At 42.8% G+C, this 27,719-nt stretch overlaps 1 protein-coding gene across 1 annotated transcript; it reads right to left on the bottom strand.

Annotated features, from left to right (window-relative positions):
• Nucleotides 1-656: 656 nt before the first annotated feature.
• On the bottom strand, nt 657-27,719 carry RRP1B (ribosomal RNA processing 1B). Its single transcript, XM_048054861.2, has 16 exons — nt 27,492-27,719; nt 23,843-23,925; nt 22,873-22,930; nt 22,059-22,144; nt 20,949-21,010; nt 18,882-19,011; nt 17,471-17,535; nt 16,739-16,905; nt 16,088-16,182; nt 15,188-15,285; nt 10,191-10,210; nt 9,223-9,348; nt 7,679-8,430; nt 5,842-5,988; nt 5,068-5,134; nt 657-3,949 (listed from the first exon to the last, which is right to left on the bottom strand). The coding sequence occupies exons 1-16, from the start codon at nt 27,622-27,624 to the stop codon at nt 3,759-3,761; spliced, it is 2,280 nt and encodes a 759-aa protein (XP_047910818.2). The 5' UTR covers nt 27,625-27,719; the 3' UTR covers nt 657-3,758.

Genomic DNA, 27,719 nt, shown 5'->3' with positions numbered 1-27,719 from the left:
TTGTGTTTAAAAATCAGGGAAATCTGTTTTCAATTATATTTTAGTTTTACTAGTGCCACTGCTGTGGATCAGTCACTTTTCTTTGAATAATTTTTTGGCATTTCTGAAAATTCTGCGCCTCTCAAGAATACACAGCATTATTTCTTTGTATTTATCCTGCTCAAGTGCAGGACCTATCAGTTCCCAAAATGGAGACATAAAATACTGCGTAGGATTCTAGGTGTATGTAACACGTACTTCACTCTACTGCTTTTAATATGGAAACAGGTTTTAGGGCGCCCATCTCTTACCTACTTTGGTACCAGCACTATTATACTTTTGAAGTACACGTTGTGCCATATTATTGCTTCTGTTACCAGTCTTAATTGTCAAGGACTGGTAGTGTTTGAGCTACTTTGATTCTTCTCAGCAATCATTCAGCTGCTGCTATCTTCTCTGTGGTGCAATCCCAAAGGTCAGTAGCTCAAGGTGTATGAACAGGTGTATCCTATCACAGCCCTACGTTACTTCTGGCAGTCTTCATCACTTCTGGTTACTTCATACAGTATACAGTCATAACAAGAGAGAAAGCAGTGTGAACACAAGAAGAACTTCGTGCTTTCAAGCAGGCCCCATATCCCACCCCCCACATTTACAGATTTATCCAAAATACAATGTCCACAAGAAAAAAATGATTTATTGAACGAGACTAAATGATCTAATGCTTAGACACCAAATTTGCATTAACAATGCTGTTGCAGAGGTACATAAATGATGCACGGAACTTTTTAATGCATGTAATGAGTCTAAGCACAAGAAATACAAAAAAGGGCATTTGATGCCTTCCAAGTCACAAAGCTTTGATAGACTACAAAAGATCTTACATGCCCAACAATTCAAATATAGTTTCAACTTTTTACGTTACTGAATTTTGTGCTTTTGAGTTCTCTTGAAGCTATAAAGAATTATAAACTATTTGAGCTTAAGAAATGCAAAGCTCATCAGATTCGTAACATAAATGTAGATAACCATTATAAAATACTGTCTTTTAAAAGGTATGCCAGAAATGTATTTTAACTCAGAGTGAATGGCAGCTGTAGAATTGGAATAACTCTGAAAAAACTATGAAGAGACATCAAATAGGTTAGATCAGTTTTTCTTTTACTTTTTCTCCCCTATAGATACACCTCTCCTTACAGTGCCATTGTGACTGTGCAGTGGGTATCCCAGATGTTACATTTATCCATTTTTCTTCTTTTTGTCTTCAATGTTTATTGCAATTTTCACTATGCCGATATTTTGGGTAATTTACTCAATTTAACCCAACAATGCCAATGAAACTGAATTGACAGTGTTTGATTTTTGTTTGTAAAGTTGTCCTGAATGAAATTCTAGACACTGCTGAAGACAATACACACTCCACATGCATATGTACAAAACATTATATCAGCATCATGGCACACCATTATGCATGAATCCCAACACACGATCACATCACTAAAATTTTAGCTAAAAAACTGACTGCCATTTCTGCCTGCTCCATTTAGTACTGTGGGCAACGGGGTATTTGAACAAGCAACAGGTTCAAAAGATTCAGAGCCAATTGAAAGAGATTCAGACAATCATTTAAATACATTTCCATAATAGGTTATATATAATAAACCAAACCCCAATGCACCCTGATCCTTGATTTACCTATGCAAACCAGATCCACCTACTGATTTTTTGCATCTCTATCCTAGGAGGAATATTGCATCTTCAACATACTGCATTAACAGCCATGCACATACAAATTCTTTTATGCATATTCCACAAATGACTTCTCACCCACAGTACAAGATAAATGTACAACATACTTATTGTCTTGTCAGAAAATTGCATTATGCTAATAAACAATGACATTTTAAAGTAAGATTAACAATAATTGCTCGAACAGCAGATATTATCAATTTTATCAGATGTATTCTCCAGAGTTCTTTACTGATCTGTTAAACCAATAGAAACTTAAAAAAAAAAATCAGTCCTTCATTTATATGAGAAAAGACAAGAGCAAAATGACTTTCTAACACTCTGATGGTAGTACCACAAATTTATTGCAAGAACCAGCATGGATTAGAATCGAGCAACCGAGACCAACTAGCAATCTACAAGTACGCTACTATTTTGAAGGAATTCTAGGTGAACTATGAAAAAGTGGTTTCAACCCAGCTGCTTATGGGGAGTAATCTGTCAGAGGACAATCAGCATCAAAGACTGTTAAAAAATAATATTTAAGTAAGCAAATATATTATGCCACAATGTTTAATTTTGCTGGCTGAAGCAGCCGAATGTTTATCAGTTATCATAAGACAAATTAATGAAGCAGGTCTACTCCCTCTCTTAAAGGATCCTGGAAGCAGCTGGTGGGAAGTTTCATGAACAGCTTTGTTCTGGCACCAGGTCGTGCTTTGAAACTGAACTCTAATGTAGAGATCTGCTGCAAAGCCTTTACTTTATTTGCATAAGCAAAACTTTCAAAGAAAGATTTCAAATCTTTCAACCGTATCAGAAGTTTACTTTTGTTTGCTCTCCCCTTCCTCACAGTTCCCCCTCAAAATACATTAATAGACTCTCAGAGAAGTACACCTCATTCTGTACCAAAGAAGCAAAGAAAAAAAAAATCAAAGCATGCACAGCAGTAGTAAGAAGTCCAAACAAAAACTTAATACAAGGAAATGCTGCAGAAAGAACTCTCTTCTGGTTCTATATCAAAGCCAAAACCAAACTGTTTGGGCTGTAGAGTTTCACCCTGTGTTGAGAGGCACCAAAAGTTTGAGAGATGTGTACCCTATAGCCAAGGATGCACTACGCTGATCTAGCTTTACTACAGTCAGAAGTTCATTCACTGAATGAGATCTGAGCTCTGGTGAAATGTGGTGACACCAGCTGCTAGAGAGGAAAACTAGGATCCTTGAGAGACCTTCAGGAAAGTCAGCACTGGGGGCGGAGGGAGACCACCTGGAGTTATCAAGGGTTTCTTTCATCTGAGAGCATTATTTTGGTTACAGTAGAGAGAAGAAGCCAGCTTACAATATATGACAAGTGTAAGTCAGCTTTGGCACTTGTGTTACTGAAAATAACATGATGAGTGTTCTCAGCTCTACAGGCAACCCACTGTGAAGGCTTATTTGTATCAGCGATCACTTGAGCAGCTAGGCATTCATCATTCCAGGAAAAGCTCGCTTACTTGGGTAAAGCTAAGCAAGTCCAGCTGGTATTAAGCAGAGACATGAGGTAATCATTATTTCTAGAAGAATCAACAGATGACAAGGTTGACGCAGGAAAAATGATGGGGTAAAACTTTAAATTACACAAACAACTAATAGGGTTAAAAATCTGTGTCTTTTTTCCTTTTTAAGCCCTATCCAGTGAGAGACAGTTTAACAGCATGAAGTGCAAGCTTCCTTTAACTGGCTCAAAAATTTCCCAGAACAATCTAACCCTCAACATTCCTTAATTAAATGAATGGGTCTCTTGGGAATTACATGGACAGAGACCAGACTTTTTGTAGACCACACCTGAGCAGAGACTGGATTTTGTTTCTTTTCTGTTAATAGAAAAAAACAAGTATTTCAAGATACAGCTGAAGTGGTGTCAAAATAGCAATGTCCCAGGTCACAACCAGAATCTTGTATATACAATTTATATTAACTTAAAAAAATAAACAAGTTCAAAATACCTCCAGAGAACGTTCTAGTTTAGCAAAATGTTCTGTACAAAAGTAGGCCACATCTATTGGTTTAAAAGAAGTCCACAGCAGTTGATTTCTTCTTAGCTGGAACAGTAAAGGGTTTCTTCAGCTTAGGTTCTCCTGTTGGGGTACCTGCAGGTGACTTCAGCACTCCGTGACGGGGTTTCTGTTCAGGATTGAAAGCTACACGGGACAGTCCTTCTGGGCTCACCAAGATACTTTTGTCCGTCTTTTTAAATTCTGTTGAAAAATAAGCAAGCGCATTAAAAGCAATGCAGTTCCTGGGCCCAATCAATCAATTGTGGAATTGTCCAACCCTGGAAGTTTGCTTTAGATCTGTAAGTCCATCATTAAGGATCATGCAAGTCTAGCCTAAGACTTTGGTGGGAAAAGAGAAAGACGGTGGTGAAATGCATTTCTTGGCTGAGTCCCTTTGAGAATGGGGTCTGCCGCAATGCAGAGAGGCTGTGAACCATTCCCCAAAGTTTCACAGGCTGGAGACTTAGCCTACTCCTCAGAAACAAGCGTTCTATGTACCCCAAATACCCCGCATTCTTTTAAAGGATCACAATGGGTAAGTAGTGGTGCTATTCTTACATTTAAGCAGCACATCTCTAAAGATTCCTGGTTATCCCCTCTGCTAGTAGATACGCATTTTTGCTCTTTGTGCAGCTGTATTATATTAACATAAATACATATATCAAACCCCATTATTTTCCATTTGAACTTTGCCTATAGCACACATCAGAGTAAAAAAAGTAGCTGAATGAATACATGGAATAAGAAAATGTCTTGCTCCATAGCACAGAAGTTGGGAACAGGGAAAACTGTCTGCTTACATATGGGATCCAGAGCAGGACTGATATTTATCTACTCGTTACTATAATAAATCAGAGGCAAACAAAATAAAGCGAAGCTTTGCTGTAATACAGCCTGAGCTCATCATATCAACGCCTTTGTTCTACTAAACAGCACTCGGCAATGAAGAACGTGAAGTGTATCGGCTTCCTGAGAGGCACCCTGCATGACAGGAGGCCCAGGAAGGAGAGCTTGTCACTGCTGCACTGTTTTCAGTCTGGAAGCCTCCACCTGCATGTCAGTAAAGCAGCACTCTAGAATCACCCAAGTCTAGCACTTTGGGCAGAACGTCCTGAATTTCATCATCTCCTCTGGATGGGAACTTGAGGATGGTTTATAAACTGGTTCATGAACTGTACACAAGTATTTACACAAAAAGTATTACACATGACAGAGAGGGAGGGAGGGTACGTGAGTGTGTACGTAGGGGGAAGGGGGAAGCTTCCCCCTTCCTTGGCAACATGCGAGACTGTGGAGACACACAGATGGATTAGACTCACCAGCAGTCATGTTTTTATTCAAGCCAAAGGTGACTTTTTTGGAGCCGGACGATTGCAGTTTATTCAACTATGAAGCAAAATAAAGACAGAAAATAAAATTAGACTTCTGAGGCAACAGTATGAATTCTTTTACCTCCATCCCCTCCAATTCTCTACCACTGAAATGCTGCCCTCTGCTATGCCAGCACTGATTTTCCAGCTAAAAGCAAACATTGCATTTGTAGAGAAGCGACATTCCCCCTAAGGTCCTTACATAATTCAATAACAAACAAGATTCTGTGTATTAAACACACTGGCTTCAATACGCCCATGCCTCAAAGTGCAAAGAGGGCTTGAAAAGATGTATGTTAATAAGGTTTAGAAAAGAAGGCAGTCTTTTGAAGCCCTGCACTGCTACAAGCTTCTGCAAGTGGGAAGAAATGGAGGCTCAGAGTCCCTTAGCACAACCGAAAGTCAGTTAACGCTTTCGTTTTCCCGTGAAAGGAGCAGGTTCAGAATGACAGCCTTTTAACAGAGAGGTATTTTTGAAATCAGTGCGGAAGGAAGAAGAGACTTTAAAGATGCCTACAACTCATTTTCTGAAACTCCTTGCAGACAGAGCCACGCATGGCTCCAGAAATGCAACAGTATTTCCAGGTTTATCTGATTGCGTCAGGAGATTAACACAGACTGGAAGAGACAGAATGAGTAAGGACTGCATGCACTTAGTTTGAGTGTGTGTTTTGGGAAGAAACCTGTGGCAAGACCTAGCTGCCATCTGTGAGATCACATTACCTGCATGGAGGTCCTGGTGGAAGAGATGGCGCTTTTGGCTTTCCTGAAGAAGACCGGCTTTGGTAAAGTTGATTTTTCAAATTTTACAAAATCACTTCCTGGTTTTGCTTTCTTCTTCTTTAATGGTGCCAGAGCGGTGCTGCTTTCCTGTAAAGAAGGAAGGGAAAAAATCCTCTCAGTACAAAAGCCCTGTACCTAACTATACCTAGTACAGCGATTGGTGCTCAGAGCTTACCACACAACTTTGCCACAGCTGAGAACGTGCTAGCTGGTACTCACACAAACCAATCATCCTGATTAACTCTCAGGAGCTAAGCTTACAGTTAACATGACTGCAAATGACTGGCTCTGCTCTGGAATGTAAAGCTCATTGAATAGCAAGGAAAGTGGAACTTGTGAAACTTTCTGGCCCATGAGAATGCAAACAAAGTTTTTTTTTTTTTTTTTTTTTTTTAACTGTGCATAAGGCTCCCTTACAAGCAACCCAGCCCTCCTGCACTGAAGTGCTGATGGTGTCTTTTTTCTTGGCTTTAAGCAAAACCTCTTTAGAGGTACCTCATGGTGCCTCTAAATGGAAGAGATATGCAGCTAATGAACAAATTCACCTTTAGGCTGGGATAGAGACAAAAAAAAAGCAGACTATGACATCTGTGTACACTCAAGAAATCCAGCAAGTGTATGTTGTTACTGGTTTGATGCCCTCCCCTCAGATTCATACTGAGTATTGCCATTTAAAGCAACCCTTCTCTCCAGCACAAGGCAATTCTCAAGACTTGTAATGGCAGTGCCACTAACAAAATGTACTGTTCCAGAGCCTTCCAGCCTGTCATCTGTGGACTACTGTGAAAGGAAAGTTCATCTGTGCTCTACAGCAACCTACAGACGTGAAATTCTTAAAACAGTTCCCACAGCACAGCTGCAGATTGTCTGGGGATACAGCTTCTGTTTGAAAGTCACTTCTGCTTTAAGAGTCTTTTAGCTTCCCGAATTCTGGAAACAACTGTGAAATAAGGCTGAACTAAGGCTGAACTTGTTTTTTTTTTTTCTCCTCCTCCCTCTCAATATTTGAAGATTTATTTATTTATTTATTTATTTTATAAATATGTCACTCAATTTCTGGATAAGAGACCAATATTACCTTACTAAAACTAGGAAATAAAACAACATTTCTCAAGCAATGAAAAAAAAAATTGGCAAAGCCTGATTTCTTCCATATTTATGTTTTTTAGCTTCACCCTGCTCACTTTTTATACCAGTACTCTCCTTCTCCTGAGTCAACTTCCAACATTTCTTTCGTGACCCCTCCCCACCCAAAACACACAGACAGCTTCATGGATTGAGCAAGGAACAGCAAATTCTGTTGTTTCTTTGGAATTACATGTAGGAAAACTGGCCCACTAGTTTGTGTGCTGACTGACCAATCAGCCAACAGACAAGTGCTGCCACCCTTTTTGCATTCCCATCTTTTTGCCAAAATGTGCCCTTCGTAAGCATGCTGTAAGCTCAACCACACCCAGCGCAAATGAATAAATAACCGGGGGGGGGAACAAAAGCAACCAAAGACCCACACCCTAATACTGCAAATCTCAGCTACGTGAGCTTTTCAGACGAGCACCTAGCACAGGCTTTAATGCCATCGCATAAGAAGGCATAAGAATGTGGCAGGGGTGGAGATTCTGGGAGACCGGTCCTTTTGGTGACAGTACATAATGACATCGACATACAACCTGCTCATGAAGTCCCACACTCAGAAAGCTGAAGCCAGGCTCGAAAAGTAGCCTGGCAGTTTGTGAGGAAGGCTGGGCAGTGGGGTGGGGAGAGAGAGAGATCTACGTACCTCCTGTCTGCTCTTCTTGCACGCAGTCTCCAGAACTCCATTGGCTTCAACAGAGTTTAGCACCTCTTTTACTTTTCTCTTCTTTTTCAAGGTTGCTGCTTTCTGGTTGGAGACCTTCATCCCTTCCAAACTAACCAGCTTTGTCTTTTTCTTTAATTTGACCTTCTTGGAGAGTACAGATTCAGAGTCTGCATCCCTTGACAGCGTCCCAGGCAAGCCCTCCTTGTTGGATTTCAGGCCGGTCTGCTGCAAAAAGGTATCCCCGTTGACCAAGACGGACTCTGCTTTTTGTTTCTTTTTCACAACCTTAGAAATTAATGGTGTGACAGACGGGCTGACATCCTCTGCCCCATTGGCGTTAGCTGGTCCATTCTCACACACAGGCTTTACAGGAACATTCTGCACTTTTGGATTCGTTTTCTTTGACTGAGTCTTTTTACTCTGTTCTGCGTCAGTCTGACTGCTCTGCACAGAGGTGCTGTGCTTATCTCTGGTGTCAGTTGTTACATTTTTGGTCTCGTTCACCTCATTTACTAACAATTTCTTTTTCTTCCTTTCCTTGTTATTTTCTGACACATTTCCCTGGTTAAATACAATAGATCCAGATGTTTCAGCCATTCGCTCCTCACAGTTTCCATCAGCTGTTCCAGAATCAGCACTTGGTCTGTCCCGCTTCTTCCTTTTTTTCCTCCTCTTCTGGTGAACTGATGTCTCCTGCGCACTTGAAGCCTCTTGTTCATCCTTCCCTGAGTCTACCCCAAAAGGAATACCATACAGCACAGATGTGAAACACAGATGTGAAACATAAGATGTGGAACTTAGAGCAACTGAGTTTTATTTAGTTATTCCCCCTGCCCGCCCCCCAACAGGAATAGCATTTTCCTGCTATCAACCATCACTACAGTTTTAATGTTACAGCTAATCAAGACATTGCATTCTCCCAACTCCTAGCCTAATTAATATTTTGCTGATCTCACCTTGTCACAGCTGATATCTAAGCCATTCCCTGTGGTAACATTGTTCTGTATAGTAATATCGCTAGAAAGAGTTATTAGCCTTCTGTTGGGCTTAATAGGCAGGTATCTCAGGTTCCGTAATTTGGTGAAATATTTTTGGGTACAAATTCAGCTTTTGTCATGTCAGTATAAGTCATGATGCTAGAGACACCTGCATGTGCTTCTTAGAAATTCTTCATCTTTCCAGGAGCACCCCCAGATTCCTATGTTTTAAGTTATCCGATTTCAAGAAGACTGTCATATTTGTTTTCCTACAGTAAATGGAACTGCTCAATGGAGTCATGCAAACAACTGCTCCCATTTCTGCTTTTGACCAAAACCGATGAGATCTTTGCCTCAAAATTCGTAATAAAATTTCCACCCCTTTCAAAGCGACCTTAACTTCACACTTAACCTTCTCTGCAATACAATGCAAATCAGCGCATTCTGAAGAACAGCTTATGTCATCTTCGGAACAGCTCTGATACTTTGCCTAACTGCACAAGTGATTACAGAGAGTCTCTCTTCCAAAGGTTGATCTTGCCTTACCTTTTACTTTTTCCAAATTGTTTTTCTCCGAAGGTTTGACAGCTTTTTTCTTTCGCCTTCCCCTGCTAAATGTATCATCATCTTCATCTGTAGAAACATCTTCAGGAAAATCTTCGGGGAAGATTCCTGTTGAGGATGAAGGATAAGGTATCTGAAAACTAACAGTATTCCTATGTTGCTGTACATATACAGCACAACTCCCAGAGAAAGAAAATCAACTCCCTGTTCCCCATTCAGGCCAAAAGCAAATCATACCAATGATTCTTATTTAAGTAAAAATAATCATTTTTGGAACAAAGCACAGGGCTGACCAAGCTGTGATGAGGATTTGGCCATTTCACCAAAAACATGCAACATGTCTTAATGAAGTTAAAGGAAAAAAAACCAAACCACAACACTACAGTATCATAGAATGGAATCTCTTAGGTTGGAAAAGACCTCCAAGATCATCAAGTCCAACCGTTAACCTAGCACTGCCAAGTCTACCACTAAACCATGTCCCTAAGCACCACATCTCCACATCTTCTGAATACCTCCAGGGATGGTGACTCAACCACTTCCCTGGGCAGCCTGTCCAATGCCTCATAACCCTTTCAGTGAAAAAATTTCTCCTAGTAACCACCCTAAACCTCCCGTAGTGCAACCTGAGGCTATTTTCTCTTGTCCTTTCACTTGTTGCTTGAAAGAAGAGACTGACCTCTACCCCGCTACAGCCTCCTTTGAGGTAGCTGCTGAGACCAATAAGGCCTCCCCTGAGCCCTCTTTTCTCTAAGCTAAATAACCCCATTTCCCTCAACTGCTCCTCGTAAAACTTGATCTCCAGATGCTTCACCAGCTTCATTGCCCTTCTTTGGGCACGAAATCCTTGACATACACATAACAAAAAGATTTGCAATACATATTGCACAGGGAACATTATGTATCATTTAATGGAAAGAAACTGTCTCTGTATGCTGCTCAGTCCTTACCTTCTGCTAAGTTCTGGAACCTGGAGGCGGGGAGGGAGGGAGAGAAGGAAAACAAATGAGTATTATTGATTTAGTACCAATTATAGCACTAGCAGCATAGCATCACCATACTTTATTATACTTTTGTCAAAATAAGAACAATGTATTTTACACAGGAAAATACAAGCGCTCATTCCAGAAGAGATGTGCCTCAGAAACCCAAAACCTGAAAGTTTTGAGAAAAGAGGAATTTAACACTTCTCCTGTACCATGTAACATTGTGTCATTCACAATCCAATGTCATCTTGCAGTACAAAGCCACCCAGTGTAGATAAACAGCTGCAGCTAGCTGAGGTGTATTACCAATAAGGAACAGCTGCAGCTAGCTGAGGTGTATTACCAATAAGGAACAGCAGCACAGGCTTCAGGCACCCTATGCGTGTTACCCAGGGCTGTGAGATAAGCCTTCCCTTGTGACACTGTCACCAGGTCAAACTGAAGCGCGAGAAGGAAATGCACAGGCAGTGGAAGTAGGTACACGTGGCCTGGGAAGAGTACAAGGATGCTGTTCAGATACGCAGGGATGGGCTCAGGAAAGCCAAGGCACGGATGGAACTGAGCTTGGCAAGGGATGCAAAAAATAACAAGAAAAGGTTCCACAGGCACATTGCTCAGAAAAGGAATGCCAAGGAGAGTGTGCCCCCTCTGAAAGATGAGAAGGGTGAACTGGTAATGACAGACATGGAGAAGGCTGAGGTACTCATCAACTTTGCCTCAGTCTTCACTATCAGTCAGGCTTCCCACGTCTCTTGTTTCCCTGAACGTGAAGATGAGGGCTGAGGGAGCAAAGTCCCTCCCACTGTAAGGTTAGAGATCACCTGATGAAACTGAACAAGTACAAGCCTATGGGGCCAGATGACATGCATCCCAGGGTTCTGATGGAATTGGCTGATAGAGCTGTCAAGCCTCTCTCCATCATATTTGAAAAGTCCTGGCAGTCAGGTGTAGTCCCTGGAGACTGGAAGGGAATCACCACCCTCATTTTTAAAAAAAGGTAGAAAGGAGGAACCAGGGAACTATAGATCAGTGAGTCTCACCTCTGTGCCTGGAAAGACTGTGGAACAAGATCCTCCTGGAAGCAGTGTCAAGGCACACGCAAGACAAAGAGGTGATTCTACACTAATGCACGCAGCATGGGTAACAAACAAGAGGAGCTGGAAGCCATCGTGCAGCAGGCAGGCTATGACTTGGTTGCCATCACGGAAACGTCGTGGGACCACTCTCATGACTGGAGTGCTGCAATGTCTGGCTATAGGCTCTTCAGAAGGGACAGGCAGCACAGAAGGGGTGGTGGTGTGGCTCTCTACATTAGAGAGTGTTTTGATGTTGTGGAACTTGAGGTTGGGAATGATAAGGTTGAGTCTCTGTGGGTTAGGATCAGCGGGAAGGCCAACAAGGCAAGCATCCTGGTGGGGGTCTGTTACAGACCGCCAAACCAGGATGAGGAGACGGATGAGGAGTTCTACAGGCAGCTGGCAGAAGCTGCGAAATCGTCAGCGCTCGTTCTCATGGGGAACTTCAACTTCCCAGACATATCCTGGAAGCACAACACAGCCCAGAGAAAGCAGTCTAGGAGGTTTCTGGAGAGCGTGGAAGATAGCTTCCTGACGCAGCTGGTTAGAGAGCCTACCAGGGGAGGTGCCCCCCTACACCTTCTGTTCACAAACAGTGACGGACTGGTGGGAGATGTGGTGGTCGAGAGCTGTCTTGGGCAGAGCGACCACGAAATGGTTCAGTTGTCTATTCTTGGAGAAGTCAGGAAAGGGACCAGTAAAACGGCTGTATTAGACTTCCGGAGGGCTGACTTTGAGCTGTTCAGGACACTGGTTGGCAGAGTCCCTTGGGAGGTGGTTCTGAAGGGCAGAGGAGTCCAGGAAGGCTGGGCACTCCTCAAGAAGGAAATCTTAGTGGCTCAGGAGCGGTCTGTCCCCACGTGCCCAAAGACGAACCAGCGTGGAAGAAGACCGGCCTGGCCGAACAGAGAGTTGTGGCTCGAGCTTAGGAGAAAAAAGAGGGTTTATAATCTTTGGAAAAGAGGGCGGGCTACTCAAGAGGACTATAAGGATGTTGCGAGGCTGTGCAGGGACAAAATTAGAAAGGCCAAAGCTCATCTGGAGCTCAATCTGGCCTCTGCCGTTAAAGATAACAAAAAATGTTTTTACAAATACATCAACACAAAAAGGAGGACTAAGGAGAATCTCCATAATCTACCCTAAGGAGGGTAGACCCAGGGAACTATAGGCCTGTTAGTTTGACCTCAGTGCCAGGAAAGCTCATGGAGCAGATTATCTTGAGGGTCATCACGCGGCACTTGCAGGGCAAGCAGGCGATCAGACCCAGTCAGCATGGGTTTATGAAAGGCAGGTCCTGCTTGACGAACCTGATCTCCTTCTATGACAAAGTGACGCGCTTGGTGGATGAGGGAAAGGCTGTGGATGTGGTCTAGCTTGACTTTAGTAAGGCTTTTGACACCGTTTCCCACAATATTCTCCTCAAGAAACTGGCTGCTCGTGGCTTGGACTGATGTACGCTTCGTTGGGTTAAAAACGGGCTGGATGGCCGGGCCCAAAGAGTTGTGGTGAATGGAGCCAAATCCAGTTGGAGGCCGGTCACTACTGGAGTCCCCCAGGGCTCAGTGCTAGGGCCGGTCCTCTTTAATATCTTTATCGATGACCTGGATGAGGGGATCGAGTGCACCCTCAGTAAGTTTGCAGATGACACCAAGTTAGGTGCGTGTGTTGATCTGCTCGAGGACAGGAAGGCTCTGCAGGAGGATCTGGATAGGCTGGACCGATGGGCTGAGGCCAACTGTATGAAGTTCAACAAGGCCAAGTGCCGGGTCCTGCACCTGGGGCACAACAACCCCAAGCAGAGCTACAGGCTGGGAGATGAGTGGCTGGAAAGCTGCCTGGCCGAGAAGGACCTGGGAGTATTGGTTGATAGTCGGCTGAATATGAGCCAGCAGTGTGCCCAGGTGGCCAAGAAGGCCAACAGCATCCTGGCCTGCATAAGAAGCAGTGTGGCCAGCAGGGCTAGGGAAGTGATTGTCCCCCTGTACTCGGCTCTGGTGAGGCCGCACCTCGAGTACTGTGTTCAGTTTTGGACCCCTCGCTACAGGAAGGACATGGAGGTGCTCGAGCGAGTCCAGAGAAGGGCGACCAAGCTGGTGAGGGGTCTGGAGAACAAGTCTTACGAGGAGCAGCTGAGGGAGCTGGGGTTTTTCAGCCTGGAGAAGAGGAGGCTCAGGGGCAACCTTATCGCACTCCACAGGTACCTTAAAGGAGGCTGTAGAGAGGTGGGGGTTGGTCTATTCTACGTGCCTGGTGACAGGACGAGGGGGAACGGGCTAAAGTTGCGCCAGGGGAGGTTTAGGTTGGATATTAGGAAGAACTTCTTTACTGAAAGGGTTGTTAGGCATTGGAATGGGCTGCCCAGGGAAGTGGTTGAGTCACCATCCCTGGAGGTCTTTAAAAGACACTTAGATGTAGAGCTTAGTGATATGGTTTAGTGGAGGACTTGTTAGTGTTAGGTCAGAGGTTGGACTGGGTGATCTTGGAGGTCTCTTCCAACCTAAACAATTCTGTGTGATTCTGTGATTCGAGACAACCAGCACGGCTTCACCAAGGGCAATTTGCGCCTGACCAATCTGGTGGCCTTCTGTGATGGAGTGACTGCATCAGTTGACAAGTGAAGACCAACTGATGTCATCCTACCTGGGACTTCTGCAAGGCCTTTGACATGGTACCACGTGACATCCCAATCTCCAAATTGGAGAGGTATGGATCTGATGGGTGGACCATTCAGAAAACAAGAGTTGGCTTGAAGGTCACACCCAGAGAGTGGTGATCAACGGCTCTGCATCCAAGTGGAGGCTGGTAACAAGTGGTGTCCCTCAGGGGTCCGTCCTGGGACTGGTGCTGTTTAATACCTTTATTAATGACACGGACAGTGGGATTGAGTGTACCGTCAGCAAGTTTGCAGATGACACGAAGCTGAGTGGTGCAGTCGATACAACAGAAGCAAGGGATGCCATCTAAAGGGTCCTGAACAAGCTTGAGAAGTGGGCCCACGTGAACTGCATGAGATTCAACAAGTCCAAATGCAAGGTGCTGCACCTGGGTCAGGGTAATCCCAGACAGGAGCACAGACTGGGAGAAGAACTCACAGAGAGCAGCCCTGAAGACAAAGACATGGGGGTTCTGGTGGATGAAAAGCTCGATATGAGCCAGCAGTGTGTGTCTGCAGCCCAGAAGGCCAACCGTATCCTGGGCTGCATCAAGAGAGGAGTGGACAGCAGATGAAGGGAGGTGACTGTCCCTCTCTGCTCTGCCCTTGTGAGGCCCCACTTGGAGTGCTGCATCCAGGTCTGGGGCTCCCAGCACAAGAAGGATGTGGGGCTGGTAGAGCGAGTCCAGAGGAGGGCCACGAAGATGATCAGAGGGCTGGAGCACCTCTCCTATGAAGAAAGGCTGAGAGAGTTGGGGATGTTCAGCCTGAAGAAAAGACTCCAGGATGACCTCACTGCAGCTTTTCAGTACTTAAAGGGTGCTTTTAAGAAAGATTAAGAGCAACTTTTTGCTCAGATAATGACAGGACAAGGGGGAATGGTTTTAAACTAAAAGAGGGGAGATTAAGGTTAGAGATTAGGAAGAAATTCTTTACTCAGAGGGTGGTGAGGCACTGGAACAGGTTATCCAGAGAAGCTGTGAATGCCCCATCCCTGGAAGTTTTCAAGGCCAGGTTGGACAGGGCTTTGGATAACCTGATCTAGTGGAAGGTGTCTCTGAGCATGGCAGGGGGGTTGGAACAAGGTTATCTTTAAGATCCCTTCTAACCCAAGCCATTCTGTGATTCTATGATGATTCTACGATTCAGGTCAAAAGAGGGTGAGTAGAAAATGAAGCAGAAGTTGCTTAGGACAAGGTAGCAGATGTGATGTGTATTTCAACAGAACTCACTTTCTGACCAGCTTGTACAGACGCTTTCTGTTACGCGTGGGTATATTTTTCTTGCTCGCCAGTTCGAAGAGTTTGTCAGCAACAGCCTTATAATCAAACTGTTGGAGGAAAGTAAGAGATATTTTTTCTTAGTTGGCTTATCATGCAATAAAACTCACATTACTCAATAAAACTAACATTACCAACACTTCAAGTAGCGTACACATCCTTTAAACCCAAAGTAATTTTCTCTGTTGAAATTTACACCCTTTCTCACATGTATACTGACTTTTACAAATGGTTGCTTCTTTAACAGAGCAGTTGAACTCTGTATTGCTTCCCAAAACATTTCTAACCTTAATTCCTATTGATGAGAGAAGCCAACCAACTTCAAAACTCCCCAAAATATTTAAGTATCAGATTTAAACAATGACAAGTTCTAGTTCTTACTTAAAAGCCACAGATTCATGAAGAACATCCACCAAACACATTCAGGCAGATACTTCAAAAACATTACACTGCACTGGAAGGTCTTGAAAACACAGACTGCAACATGTTACTCTCTCTCTTACGCATCCCATCACCCATTACTTTTGCTCTTACTGTCAATAAAACTTATGCTGACTGCTTGACTGTTCATAGTGATTTGGCTTTTGCCACACATTCCTGAACTCTTGAAACAGGAAGGGAAGAGCAGAAGGTATGGTAGAGGGGAAGAAGGAATCAGAATTTCAACATGGATTTATTTCCTTATGAAGTACTCAGAGTACATTACATAAATACCAACGTACATTAGGGCAGAAGGGGATTAACATTTTTAATATGTTTATCCAATTAAAACCCTTTATTTCAGTACTTCTTGAAAACAATCAAAGAAGAAAACAGAAAGAGTACTACTAAAACAGAAAGCAAGCAACAAACCTGAAGAACAGGCCCAATACTGTCATCAGCATTTTTGTAAACATCCTCTGTTTTTTCAGAGCTCTGCACTGATTTTTTTGAAAAGCATTTATCTGCTGCAATAAAAAAAGAATGAATATTAATGTTTAGTTTGTAAAAACAGACATGCCAAGCAAGCTCTCATATACATGCATTTTTCTTCACACTATCTTGGAAATCTGTACTGATTTAAGTACTTTATGTCACCATTAATGCAATGGTTGAGTATTGCTTATCTGAGTGTTTTTGAGTTGTCTCTGTACTAGAGCATATCTGGATTGAAAACATTCCTGCTCAGCCTTTTTTTCCCCTTTTCTAAACTTTAAGCCCTCAAAGGATGCCAAAACCACATCTTCAAAAAAGTTCTGAATATCCAAGAGCCAAAAGCCAGACCAGATTATCTCCCACTGTCGTGGAAAGCTGATTATTGTTTGGTTAAACCGAGACCGCTCACTTTTGTGACATGTTCTAGAGGAATCATTCTGTTTAACCTCATCTGAGGGGATCAAATCACAATTACCCTTACATCACCCTTAACACGTGCTTGAGTGGTTCAGAACAGAAATGTATCTCTAAGCAGCAGATTTTTTGTGATCCTAGTATTACCAAGGCCAGTTAGAATTCTCTCCTCACCTTTGGTTTTAAGCACCTCATCATTTCCGTGTTCACTGTCATCTTCAGACACGCCTTCCTCATCACTGCCACTACCCAGTTCTTTCATTAGGTCCTCAATGGCATAAGGGGACTGATCCACAATGACTTCAAAGATACCACCGGCTACAGCATACATTATGCTAGAACTGTATTAAAAGAGAGTAGAGATCAGAGTGGAAAGGCAGAAGCATACCGACCCTCTCTTCTCACGTTCAAAAAAAATGGAAATTTGGGAGACACAGAGAAAATGTGTAAGAAGGAAGAAAGTAGAAGAGCATCTAGCCCTCCAGATAAGGAAAGTAAACCTGTTACTTCCTAAACAGCAGTCCTTTAAATCAAAATAATTATAGCTGAGTAGGTGTCCTGCCAATGTTCCCCTCTTAAATTTCACTGTGTTTATATACTACTATACACTACATTGCAGCAACAGAGAAATCTAACCGGATCAGCTGCACCATGCATGTTAAAAACAAAACTGACCAACAGATGTGTTTTTTTTTTTTTTTTTTTAATAATAAATCCATAGGGCTTATTTGTAACTTTGATAAACATCCGTTATCTTCAAAGGACTGCATACACAGTAAAATATCCTTCTTTCTCTACATTCTGAAGTTACACTGTGTATCTTCTTTAACCCATTTATTAGGATGCAGAGCATTGTTACAGAATTTCTTAATTCTTAAGAAATACTTATCCTTTCATTAAACTTACTCCTTTGATTTGGCAACAAACTTGCAGAAAGGTTCAATGAACTTGAGATTCTGGTCTGCTGTGAGCTGTATGATTAGAAAAAAATAATTAGCACAGTAAATATTATACGTGCACACTGAAATTCCTTGAATGCTTGGTGTGGTGGGGGATCATCTTTAAGAAATTATGTCAGTCTTTCAGCACGCTGTCTAATTCCAACCAACAGGAATATCCAGTGACTTTTTCTTACCACTGCTACCACCAACTTCCAGACACTCCCTGGAAGCATTATAAAAATGCTAACTGCTTTGCAAACTTTAACTTTTTGAGTAGAGGAAATATAATGAGGCTTCTTATTTCAAAAATGGAAAAATGAGGCCAAGAAACCTTAAACTGTTTAGTTCTCTTTCACAAAGAAAGCCTGCAGCGTAAACATGGGTAAGATCTGAGTTTCTCTTAACCTGCCAGCCTAGACCAAAACACTGTCAGTTACAATACTACTAAAGATAAAGACCCTTCCCTCAACTAAATTTATAAACACTGCCTGTGATTTCAAGTAGTCTACAAGTCTAAGTCCCCACGGTCACTTTAAGTGGCTTAGCCATGGATTGAGAGTTCTATTACTATGGAGCTGCAGACATTATTTATGCTCCAAGACCAGACACTTCTCTTGCAGAGACCTCCCTCTCACTCCACAATCTGGAACAACAAAAGCTGCAGGCAGGATAGCTTGTAATACTGACTGCAAAAGCATACTAGTGGAAAATTGCTGACACTTTCAGCCACTGCTATGGTATCAGATGCCATAAACGAGGAGAAAAATGAGCCTGAAACTAAGTGCGGGGCAGCCGGCAGCTCAGCCTTGTAGACTAACAGGAGAAACACCCTTAAGAGAAGTCAGCAACAACAGCTGCAGCAACAGGCTTTCAGCTGCTGCAAAACTCTACAGCACCTACCAAAATTAAGGGCACCTGGAACAAAAGCAGGCAGCAATCCACAGCAGAGAAAGACAGTTGTCATCAGCAAAACAACTAGACGTAGAGTGTAACTTGCTCAATGCACAGGTCTGAAGGCAACAATAAAAAATAAACCAGACCTCTGAAAGCTTATTTTCTTCCTCTGCTTTGGTGTGTTAGAGAATCAGCCAAGAGCAGGCTTTATGTCAGTCTTTGTGAAAGCAAGGACTAGCAAACACGTTCATGCAAGGGAAAAGAATTTAAGTCCATTCTGTGAAACAAACAAACGAGAATGGTAAAACTCTTTGACTGCTATTTCCAACCTCAATTTGGAGCGGATATCAGTAGTCAGGAGCCTGAGAGAAACTACTATATTCTCACTTTCCACACTAATACACAAAAACTGTATTGCTTCTGAAGTGCTGAATGCCACAGTTGACATTAATCAGTAAGAAAATTAAAATGTATTTTCTAACCTCCTTCGCACCAACTTTAGCCAACTCTTGAAGATAGATATCAATTAAATGGAACTTTATTCCGCTGGGAGTATTGCTCTCTGGGTCCATAACTTCTTTCATCAATAGCTGCAGTAATAGATCTCTTAGACTACAAAAAAAAAAAGGAAAAAAGAAAGAGAGCAAGACATTCATATTCAATTGCTCAGATTGTTTGCTTTGAAAATAAACTCTAGCCATTCCCAGTTTTACCAGTTCTTAAGATGGCTGATCAACAGCCACAAGAAATAAATCCAGTGATCAATTTTCACATCTTAAAAACCAATTAAATAATCCATCCATAACTAGAACTCCTTACAGTCCAGACTATTTTGTAGCATCACAATCCACCACAGTTTGCTACAGTGGAAATGATGGTTTTAAAATTCACACTTTAACACGGACTGAACTTTACTATCCCATATGATTGATGGATAGGATGAAGGCTTCTGCCACTTGAGCAGGGCATTCCTAAAGCCCCAGCTGTCATATTCATCCTTGATGGGCAACACCTACCACCCCCCATTTTACAAGACAATTTTCATGTTGGTGCGCACCCAACAGTTAAATTTAACACCGATCCTTCTCAAACTCATTTCAGCTGTGCAGACTTTGCCAGCATTGAAGCATACTATCCACTGTCCCTTAGAGCAAAACATTTACACCAAAGAACAGATCGTAGGCCGTTAGGCGTAAAACGTCATCATCCCAAGAGCTCAAGCCAGAAGTGACTGAGCTGTAAGGGCTGTGGCTCTGTTCCATAACTAACTTCTGGACTACCAACAAATACTTCCCACTGCTGGAATCACAAGGCTCAAAAAGACATGCTATCACACCAAGTTGTGGGAAGTGTCGATCTGCTGGAGAGTAGGAAGGCCCTGCAGAGGGACCTGGACAGGATGGGTCGATGGGCAGGGGCCAAGGGGATGAGGTTCAACATGGCTAAGTGCTGGGTCCTGCACTTTGGCCGCAACAACCCCATGCAGCGCTACAGGCCTGGGGCAGAGTGGCTGGAAAGCTGTGCAGAGGAAGGCCAATGGAGAAACGTGCTTCTTGAGCCCCCTCACTCTGCAAAGAGAGGAATTCATGATCTTCTCTTCCCACACTGCCGCACCTCATGGAGAAGGACCTCCAAGCCATACCTCCAGTGAAGCTGGAAAAAGGCAGGCTAAGTAATGACACTTTGTCAGAGATCACTCTGGGTGACCATGTCTCTGCCATGGAAATGCGTGTGGGAAAGAGTACTGGCTTTGTCAAGCCTCCTCCAATTCCTTCCTCCCACACTTTCTGTTCCTTCTTAAGGAGCACTTTTAGCTCTTCAACCTGTGGTCATCTACCCAATACAAAATTAAGGTAAAACAGAGGGGATGACAGGTAGTCAGCTTTACATTCCCTTTTATTTCCATGATATCACACCTACATGCATCTGCATTCCAGAAAGCATGAGAGATAAAGGATAAACTTGAAGTGCTTGATAGCCTAGCATTAAGAGACTTTAAAGCTCTTCATCAGTTTAAATGCATCTTAGAGATGCTCTAAACAGAGCAAGATAGCTGCAATTACTTGCCATTTGATAGGATATGGAAGAAATACAAATAAACTCGCTGATGTAACCTGGCTCCCTGTTGTATACAATTAAGTAGTAACTTCCAGTTCAGTCTCATAAAAAGGCAAGTCACCATGATTAAACAGAGTGGAAAAAAAAAAAGACAGAGCCAGTGAGAAACATACTACAACCAAGAATAAATTCCTTTTCTGTGTTTTCAGGGATGCTAACTCAGTCTAATCTCTCCAGTGATGATGTTCCACTGCTAACTCTTTTGGCCAAGTGAAAAAGATCTGGCAAACCCCATCATATATCTGGAGGTTTTGTATTTCAAGGCTGCTTTTTTTCTGAACTATGTATCATAAGAGATCCAGAGAACAAATGAGCCTTAGTGCTAAGACTTCATGACAGCGCCATCTGCAGACAAAAAGGATCTATTAAATGTTAATAAGAAAAATTGGGTAACTTCTCTATGAAGAAATTACATTCAGAAGTCTGCTCACCTTTCATCCCAGCCATTTCTTTTCAGCACTTCGAAAGACTGCCTCAAAATCAGACGGATTAGCTGCAAAGTACAAAATCTTTTACATGCATTCATAAAGAAAAGAGTTGGTGTACTGTAATAGGAATGGATTTCTTTGTAAAGCTCTTCATAGTACAAGATGAAAAGCTTCCTCCCCCAAACATTGACAGACTTGTCTATTATGTCAAGCTACAGATGGATGCTGTGAGGCTCCAAAGACAATAAACTATTCTCACATAGCGAGCCCAGCAAAATCAATGACTGTCTCTACCATACAGCTTTCTCCCGCTCCATCACCCCGATTTCTTCATTAAGTGCTGCCAAATTAAAAAACCCACAACTTCAACAAGAGACAACAATAAAGACAGATTATAACAATAATCATTTAATTGACTGGAACCTTTCGCTAAGAGACAGCCACATGTAAACCAGCTACATTAAACTGGCTCAGAACACTTAACTGAAGTACCTGCTTTCTGCTAACACTGAGCAACAAAATACAACAGCAAATGTGTCTGCAATTAGCTTCTTTCAAATTAAAAGATTAACTTGATTTCATTCTTTTCAAAAGGCAGGTCTTTTAAGAGTGTTCTTTCACTGATTTTACTGTCTTTTAATATAGCGTTTCCTATAAAAAGAACTGATAGCTGAACTTACTACAGTGGTGGAAAGTTGGTGTTCTAGTGACAACTGCTTTTTTATACAGATTCATTAAAGTCTTTAAAGAGTCTGATCTAAATTATTGATGCTGATGCAGTGTCCACCTAGACAACATTAATACGTAGTGAGGGCACTTGCACAAGAAAATAGCTTCCTCCCTAAGAAGCTTTTCCCAATGAAAATCCATGAGAAGTATCACTGTTATAAAGGAAGGCAAGCAAAAAAGCACTCACGGCATGACAAATAATTACTTTAAGACCTTGGACAGTGACTGAAAGCCTTTAAAACGAGTGTCTTGCAATGCATCATGAAGATAGCCACTTGTTCTCTCTTACGATATACATAAATGCACGTGCAGACAAAGCTGTCTTCCAACACAACATCACCATTTACACCAGAAAAGATCCACAAGTGAGCTAATTAGTATTACCATATAATATTTATCAAGACGCAGATTGTCTATCCCATTCCATTCACGGCTCATAGTTTGCCAAAATGTTTGAATGAACAAGTGTCCTGTAAGAAAGTAAGAAAAAAAATCATCAGCATGTCTGGCACAAAAGTTTCTTTCGCTAACCTAAAAATCTCAAGAAATCACTTCAACATGAGGAAGAGATGTTTTTCCCAAGGGGTTTACCCAAGGACTGGGATAGAGCTAAGGGAAGATCTGTTTGAGATGAGTACAAGGACAAGCTGATTAAACTTCAGAAAAACAAGAAAGGCTCACAGCTACTTTCAAAGGCAAGTGCAACTACAGTGAGAATTGTAATAAAAGGAAGTTACTGAGCCTGAGCTTTTTATATGTACATTTTCTGTTATATATGCAAAAGTTAGAGCAAGATACCCATTCTGCACTCGTGTCTACCCATGCTAGTTTGGCACTGACCAAGCACTGTATTTCAAGTGCATTTTGTACACTTCACAGCTCATGAAATGAGGTTGGTTTTGAGTATGATATACCCAGAACAAGTAGATGCAGAATAGCAAAGTAAGGCAACAAGTATGCTTTGCCACACACCCTGCAAAATCTCACCTTTACTGCACTGGAGGTACAACCCTTCCCCTGCAATGATCGGAAACAAACTGCACCTGATCCAGGGCACAGATGCTCCACTTAGTGCAATCACACATACCAGCTGGACAACAAACAAAGGAAAAACAAGGAACCACCCGTATCTCGCTGTCTCTATTTTGGGACTGTGATAGCGGGTTCAAAATGAGTCAGATAATGAAATAGTACTTACGAGCCTCTGTATTCTGAATCACATGGATAAGCTGTGAGATATTATTTGCAAGTTCTTCCTAAAAGTAAATAAATACAGTTAGTAGAGCATGTTTCAGAGCTTGGTCTCCTCAATACACATTCAATGAGAAAATAGCAAGTATGAATATGACACAACATCCCTCAAAATTAAGAAAAATTCTCTTAACAGCTGCTTTCATACCGTAGCTGTCCTTCCACTGGGATTAGTCCTGTTTTAAGAGAGGAGTCAAAGCTATCAAGCCGTGTTAATTTATCAGGTATCTACACAAATCATCCTTTTGGCAGCAGACAGAACTAAATTGGGAGAATAATCCAGTGTATTTGAATTAACAAATAATATAAAATTTCAAGGGTACTGTTCTAATGTAAGTTAATTGTAGATGGAGCTTTCTGTACTATTTGTGAGATAAAACTTGCTCACACAAAGAGACAAGTGATTTTAAAACTGGTTAAGTGAGGTTACCAAGATTTGGTACTCCAAAGCTATTATCTTTTGAAAGCAGGTAGACGAACTGGAGAAGGAAGCAAAAACTGTAGTGGAGGAAGTGCCAGTGCCACCAAACTCTTCATAATATCAAAAGAAAAGGAAGTTTGAAACTTTTGAACTAGACTAACTGAAGGTTACACGTATGTTTAAGTTACGGTTAAGGGCAACCTGCTGCTACTGTTGTAGTCCCATCAAATCCATGTACTTCATAATTACATGTATTTCATTTGGAAGGAATACAGCTACACCTGCCTTGGGAAAGGGTGATTGCAAGCACCACGCCATTTAGGCTTCTGTTCATGTGGTGAGGATCACAGAATTGGTCACCTCTCCTGCACGTGCCACATATGAGCAGCAGGGGAAGAAAGAAAAGTGTGCAAGACTCACCACAGCCATTTTCACTATGGTAAATTAGTATGTTTTAGGAGACCCACTCAGGCAAATATAAAAGCAGTTACTATACCTGTAGCAGAGGTTTATCCTGCATCCACAAGCAATAGAACAGCCCCTTCCATATTTTTAGCAGTTCTTCCTGGCTGAAGCCACCTGTGGAATACAAGAAGATTGAATGAAAATGAAAAATCCACCAGATTTCCACCCACGTGCTTTCAAGCAGTAGTCTCTCTTCCCTGCTCTCCTTCACTTTTGTTATATTTTCTTAGCCAAATGTTGATTTCCACTGTAAGCAAACTAACTGGAAGGCCACTCGGCATAGTTTAGTCATTCCATGACTTTAGGCTTCTATCTTGTGCCAAAGTACCAAAGATTTCAAAGAAATCATAGATGAGATGTGGCTTCATTTGATAGCGTACGCTTCTGACAGTCAACAAATTTCCTCTACATTAAGATTCATAATCAAAGCGCCTGAGCAACTATAAAGAAAATCTTTTCATTGCATTTAGTCTTGAGGTACAGTATCACCTGAATTTTAACAGCAAAGATTATTTTCACTACAGTGTAAAAATTCACATTGTAGCAAAAAGCACACATTACAGACAGAAAGTACTACCTGGAAAGAATGCTTTAAAAAACAATTAGAGATCCCAAATACGTTTCTGAGAATTAACATTTTGACAGCATACAAAGTAGCTGCAAAAACCTACTGGAGCTATTTTCAAGCTACGGCCTGTTGCTAGATCCAAATTGAGCGTGTTCTCCTGGAAACAAGTCATCTGAAAGCAATCATCACTACTGCACCACTCTTTACTCAGACAAAAAACTGTAAACATCTTAGTTAAATCATCTGCAGTCATGCTCAGTTAAAAAGAAAGGAAGTAGAGGTGGTGGAAGATTTATGCAAAGTGCACCGGAGGAAGCAGTATGCTTACTAGTATTAATAAGTTTAACTTGGATTTGTCAGTGATGTTAATATTAAACATGATATCATTCGATTCACTGATTTAATATTCACTTAATAAATGTTATTTTTTATATTTAACAGATTCATATGCTACATATATAGCAGTAAGAAGCAGGCTTAACTTTGCACATAGCACTAACTCTATAGAAGCATCAGATATTAGGCCTATGCCCCAGGGACGTCAGCTTCTATCAATAAAGATGGCCCAAGAGACTTTGTCTAAGGAACACGGGCTTCCCGCAGAGTTGCTTTTCAGACACTGAGAGCTTTTAACAGTGTCCTAGGCAATCCTTTGTCATCTGGACAAAGGACCCTGACCAAAACGTTCTAGAGCATGTTCCTTTTCCCAGTCACTCAAAAAGCACTTTTCAAGACTGGGTTTTCTATTCTTCCATTTTCCAAGCCCTGCTGTCACCATCCACTGCTGGCAAAAAATCATTCAGGCAAGGTTATTTTAAAATCTCAGCCTAAATGCAGTGCGGAAAACTGAAGGCCTTCTTTATCTAAACGATACCTTGAGAAAGTTTGGTCTTCACGTCTGGACTGTAACTCTGTCCCTACATACAGTGTGGGAGCTTGCACTAGTAATCACTCATAAGCAGCCACTGAAGACATGCTACTTTAATGAAAGTCTTGTTAGCATTTCTGTTTGGGAGTTATTCCGGTTTGACAATGCTAGTTAAAATTGTTGATTTACTGTAGATAATCTCCAAGGACCTACACAAGCTTATTTCAGTGGGAATGGTATACTTACATAAATCCTTTACAGAACTGGGCTCAAGTAAATGCAGCTAGCGTTTAAGAACACCTCACAATCTTTCCTCTTTTAACATGTTTACTCTTACTATTCTTTCACCAATTAATTTACTGATTTCTCTATACGAGATATTAGATGATACAAGCAAATGTGACCCTCCAATCATCAGCCCAGCATAGCACATCTTTCCTCTTTCAAGGCATGGACTTTAACAATGAATTAACATGAAAAAAAAAATAAAATGAACACTTCCAAGGAATAACATGCTCATCCAAGCTCAACTGCACACATATAATGACTTCAGCCGTTCTATACCTTCTCCAGAAATTAACTTATTTAAAATCAAGTAAGGAAGGCTCTGCATCTTCAAAGTTTACCCAGCATGGCCTAGCATAGACCGTACTGAATAGTCCTCTGCTTGTGTTCTGTCTACCTGTGAAAGATCTGACTGAAGCGAATGTCAGCAGTAACTCTACCCACTCTTTGAAAAGTCAGCAAGCTCTCGATTGTTCGAGTTAAAGTGTCTAGCTGGGTTACCTGAAGTGTGACCCTTGTCTCTGGCAGAACCCTGCCTGGATATAAGCCTGCTCATTAATAACTTAATCTCTCTTCAACGTAATACTTTCTCTCCAAGTCTGAAAAAGTTAACTTAAAATTTAATATTACCAGCTTAAACAGTACCTAAGAGCAAGTCAATCTAAGAGCACTGGAAATTAAGTCACCTTGGTTTCCCAGTTGTTTGCATTTCACGGCGGGTTAACTTTAACATGCAAAAGGTTGACATTCCAACTCACGGTTTCCCCGTGTTAGTTTCCTAATAGTTTAAGACATTAGCTGAATATGCAACTTCTTCCCTCAGTTGGGGCGCTCCTCTCCACCTGGCCAACTACATCCACTAACTGAAGAGGAAGCCGTCCTTTGTGGTAAGATGCGTGGAGAAGCACTGAATATTTGGGTGTCATATCCAGCACAGGAAGTCTCCAGAGCTAAAAACAAATGGAAGCTTGAAAAATATGTGTGTGTGGGGGGGGAATACCATGTGCACTCACTTGCTCTTACTCATCCCTAGGCATCCCCTAGGTCTCTGGTAACTGTCAGAAATGGGATGATGAGCTACTGGCCCCATGGCCTGGCCCAGTAAGGCTGGTCTTATGTGTTCTTCCCTCTGTCAAACACTGCTAATAGCTCAAATATTATTTGGAAAGGAATAAACAACACGTTCCCCAGTGTCTCTGCAAGGAATTAACTTAGGCTGAACCAGCCTTCCCGTTTAGCTCTTGGTGTGCCAGGTCTAGGCTGGTGCCCTCAAAGCCAAGGGGGGTGTCCGTGTGTGCCTCACGTACTGCATCCAGCTTGTGACACGCGTGCTGGAAACAGCAATCCACGCGCATCGCAGAAGCTGTTGGACATCCCCACACCGTGCTCCTTGTCGCTCCACGGGGAAGGTTTACCGAACTGGGCCCACGCGTTCGCAGTCTGTCACCGTGCTGGTAAGCCTCCCGTGTGGGCAAGGAAGGGGTGCACAGAAGCACCTCCAGGCGCAGCCAGCTCCAGGACGGCCTGCCCGAAGCCACTAGGCACGGCTTACACAGGCCGCGGCCCGGCACGCCGCTGAAGGGTGCCCGCATCGGGTCCTGGGGCGGCCACGCGCGGCTCCACGTGGGCCAGCAAACCTTGCTAATACCACGAACGCAGGGCTACGAGACAACCCATACAACCTGAAGGAGAATTGGCTCCGGAACGGCTGCAGTTAAACAACCCAACGCTTCCCCAGCCCCTCAAAGCACTCCCTAAAAAAAAATATACGATGAATAGAGGCGAAAAATAAACGAAAAAGGGAAAAACCACCCCAGATCGCCACGCAGCGACCCCGGGCCGGCGGGGCAGGCCCGGCAGCGGCTCCCGCCCCCCGCACGCGTTCCCCCGGCCGCTGGCGGCGGGGCACGAGCGGCCGCCGAGCCCAGCCGAGCCGAGCCGAGCCGAGCCCATCCATACCCTCGGGGCGCTGCGTGCGGCCGCTGAGGTACCCCCGCAGCTTCCTGACGGCGCGGTCCCGGATGCGCTTCTCGTTGGCGGCCAGCCGCTGAGCGAACTGCACCTCGGGCGCCGGCACGGCGGCGGGAGCCATGGCTCGGCCCGGCACGGCTCGGCCCGGCACGGCTCGGCCCGGCACGGCTCAGCCCGGCCCGCACGCTGCCAGCCGCGCGGTGACGGCCCGGCCCG

This window comes from Anser cygnoides, chromosome 1 (genome assembly GCF_040182565.1).
Source record: "Anser cygnoides isolate HZ-2024a breed goose chromosome 1, Taihu_goose_T2T_genome, whole genome shotgun sequence".
Taxonomy (NCBI): domain Eukaryota; kingdom Metazoa; phylum Chordata; class Aves; order Anseriformes; family Anatidae; genus Anser; species Anser cygnoides.
Note: the sequence above shows the minus strand (reverse complement) of the source record. Positions and strands in the feature narration are given on the sequence as shown.

What these genes read in the sequence shown, in the direction of transcription:
- RRP1B (XM_048054861.2), bottom strand. Translation starts at nt 27,624, where the DNA reads ATGGCTCCCGCCGCCGTGCCGGCGCCCGAGGTGCAGTTCGCTCAGCGG. An exon ending in GATTCAGAATACAGAGGCTC is followed by an intron (nt 22,145 to 22,872) that starts GTAAGTACTATT and finishes ACTTTCTTACAG; the next exon opens with GACACTTGTTCATTCAAACA. An exon ending in CTGTACAAGCTGGTCAGAAA is followed by an intron (nt 10,211 to 15,187) that starts GTGAGTTCTGTT and finishes CCCCGCCTCCAG; the next exon opens with GTTCCAGAACTTAGCAGAAG.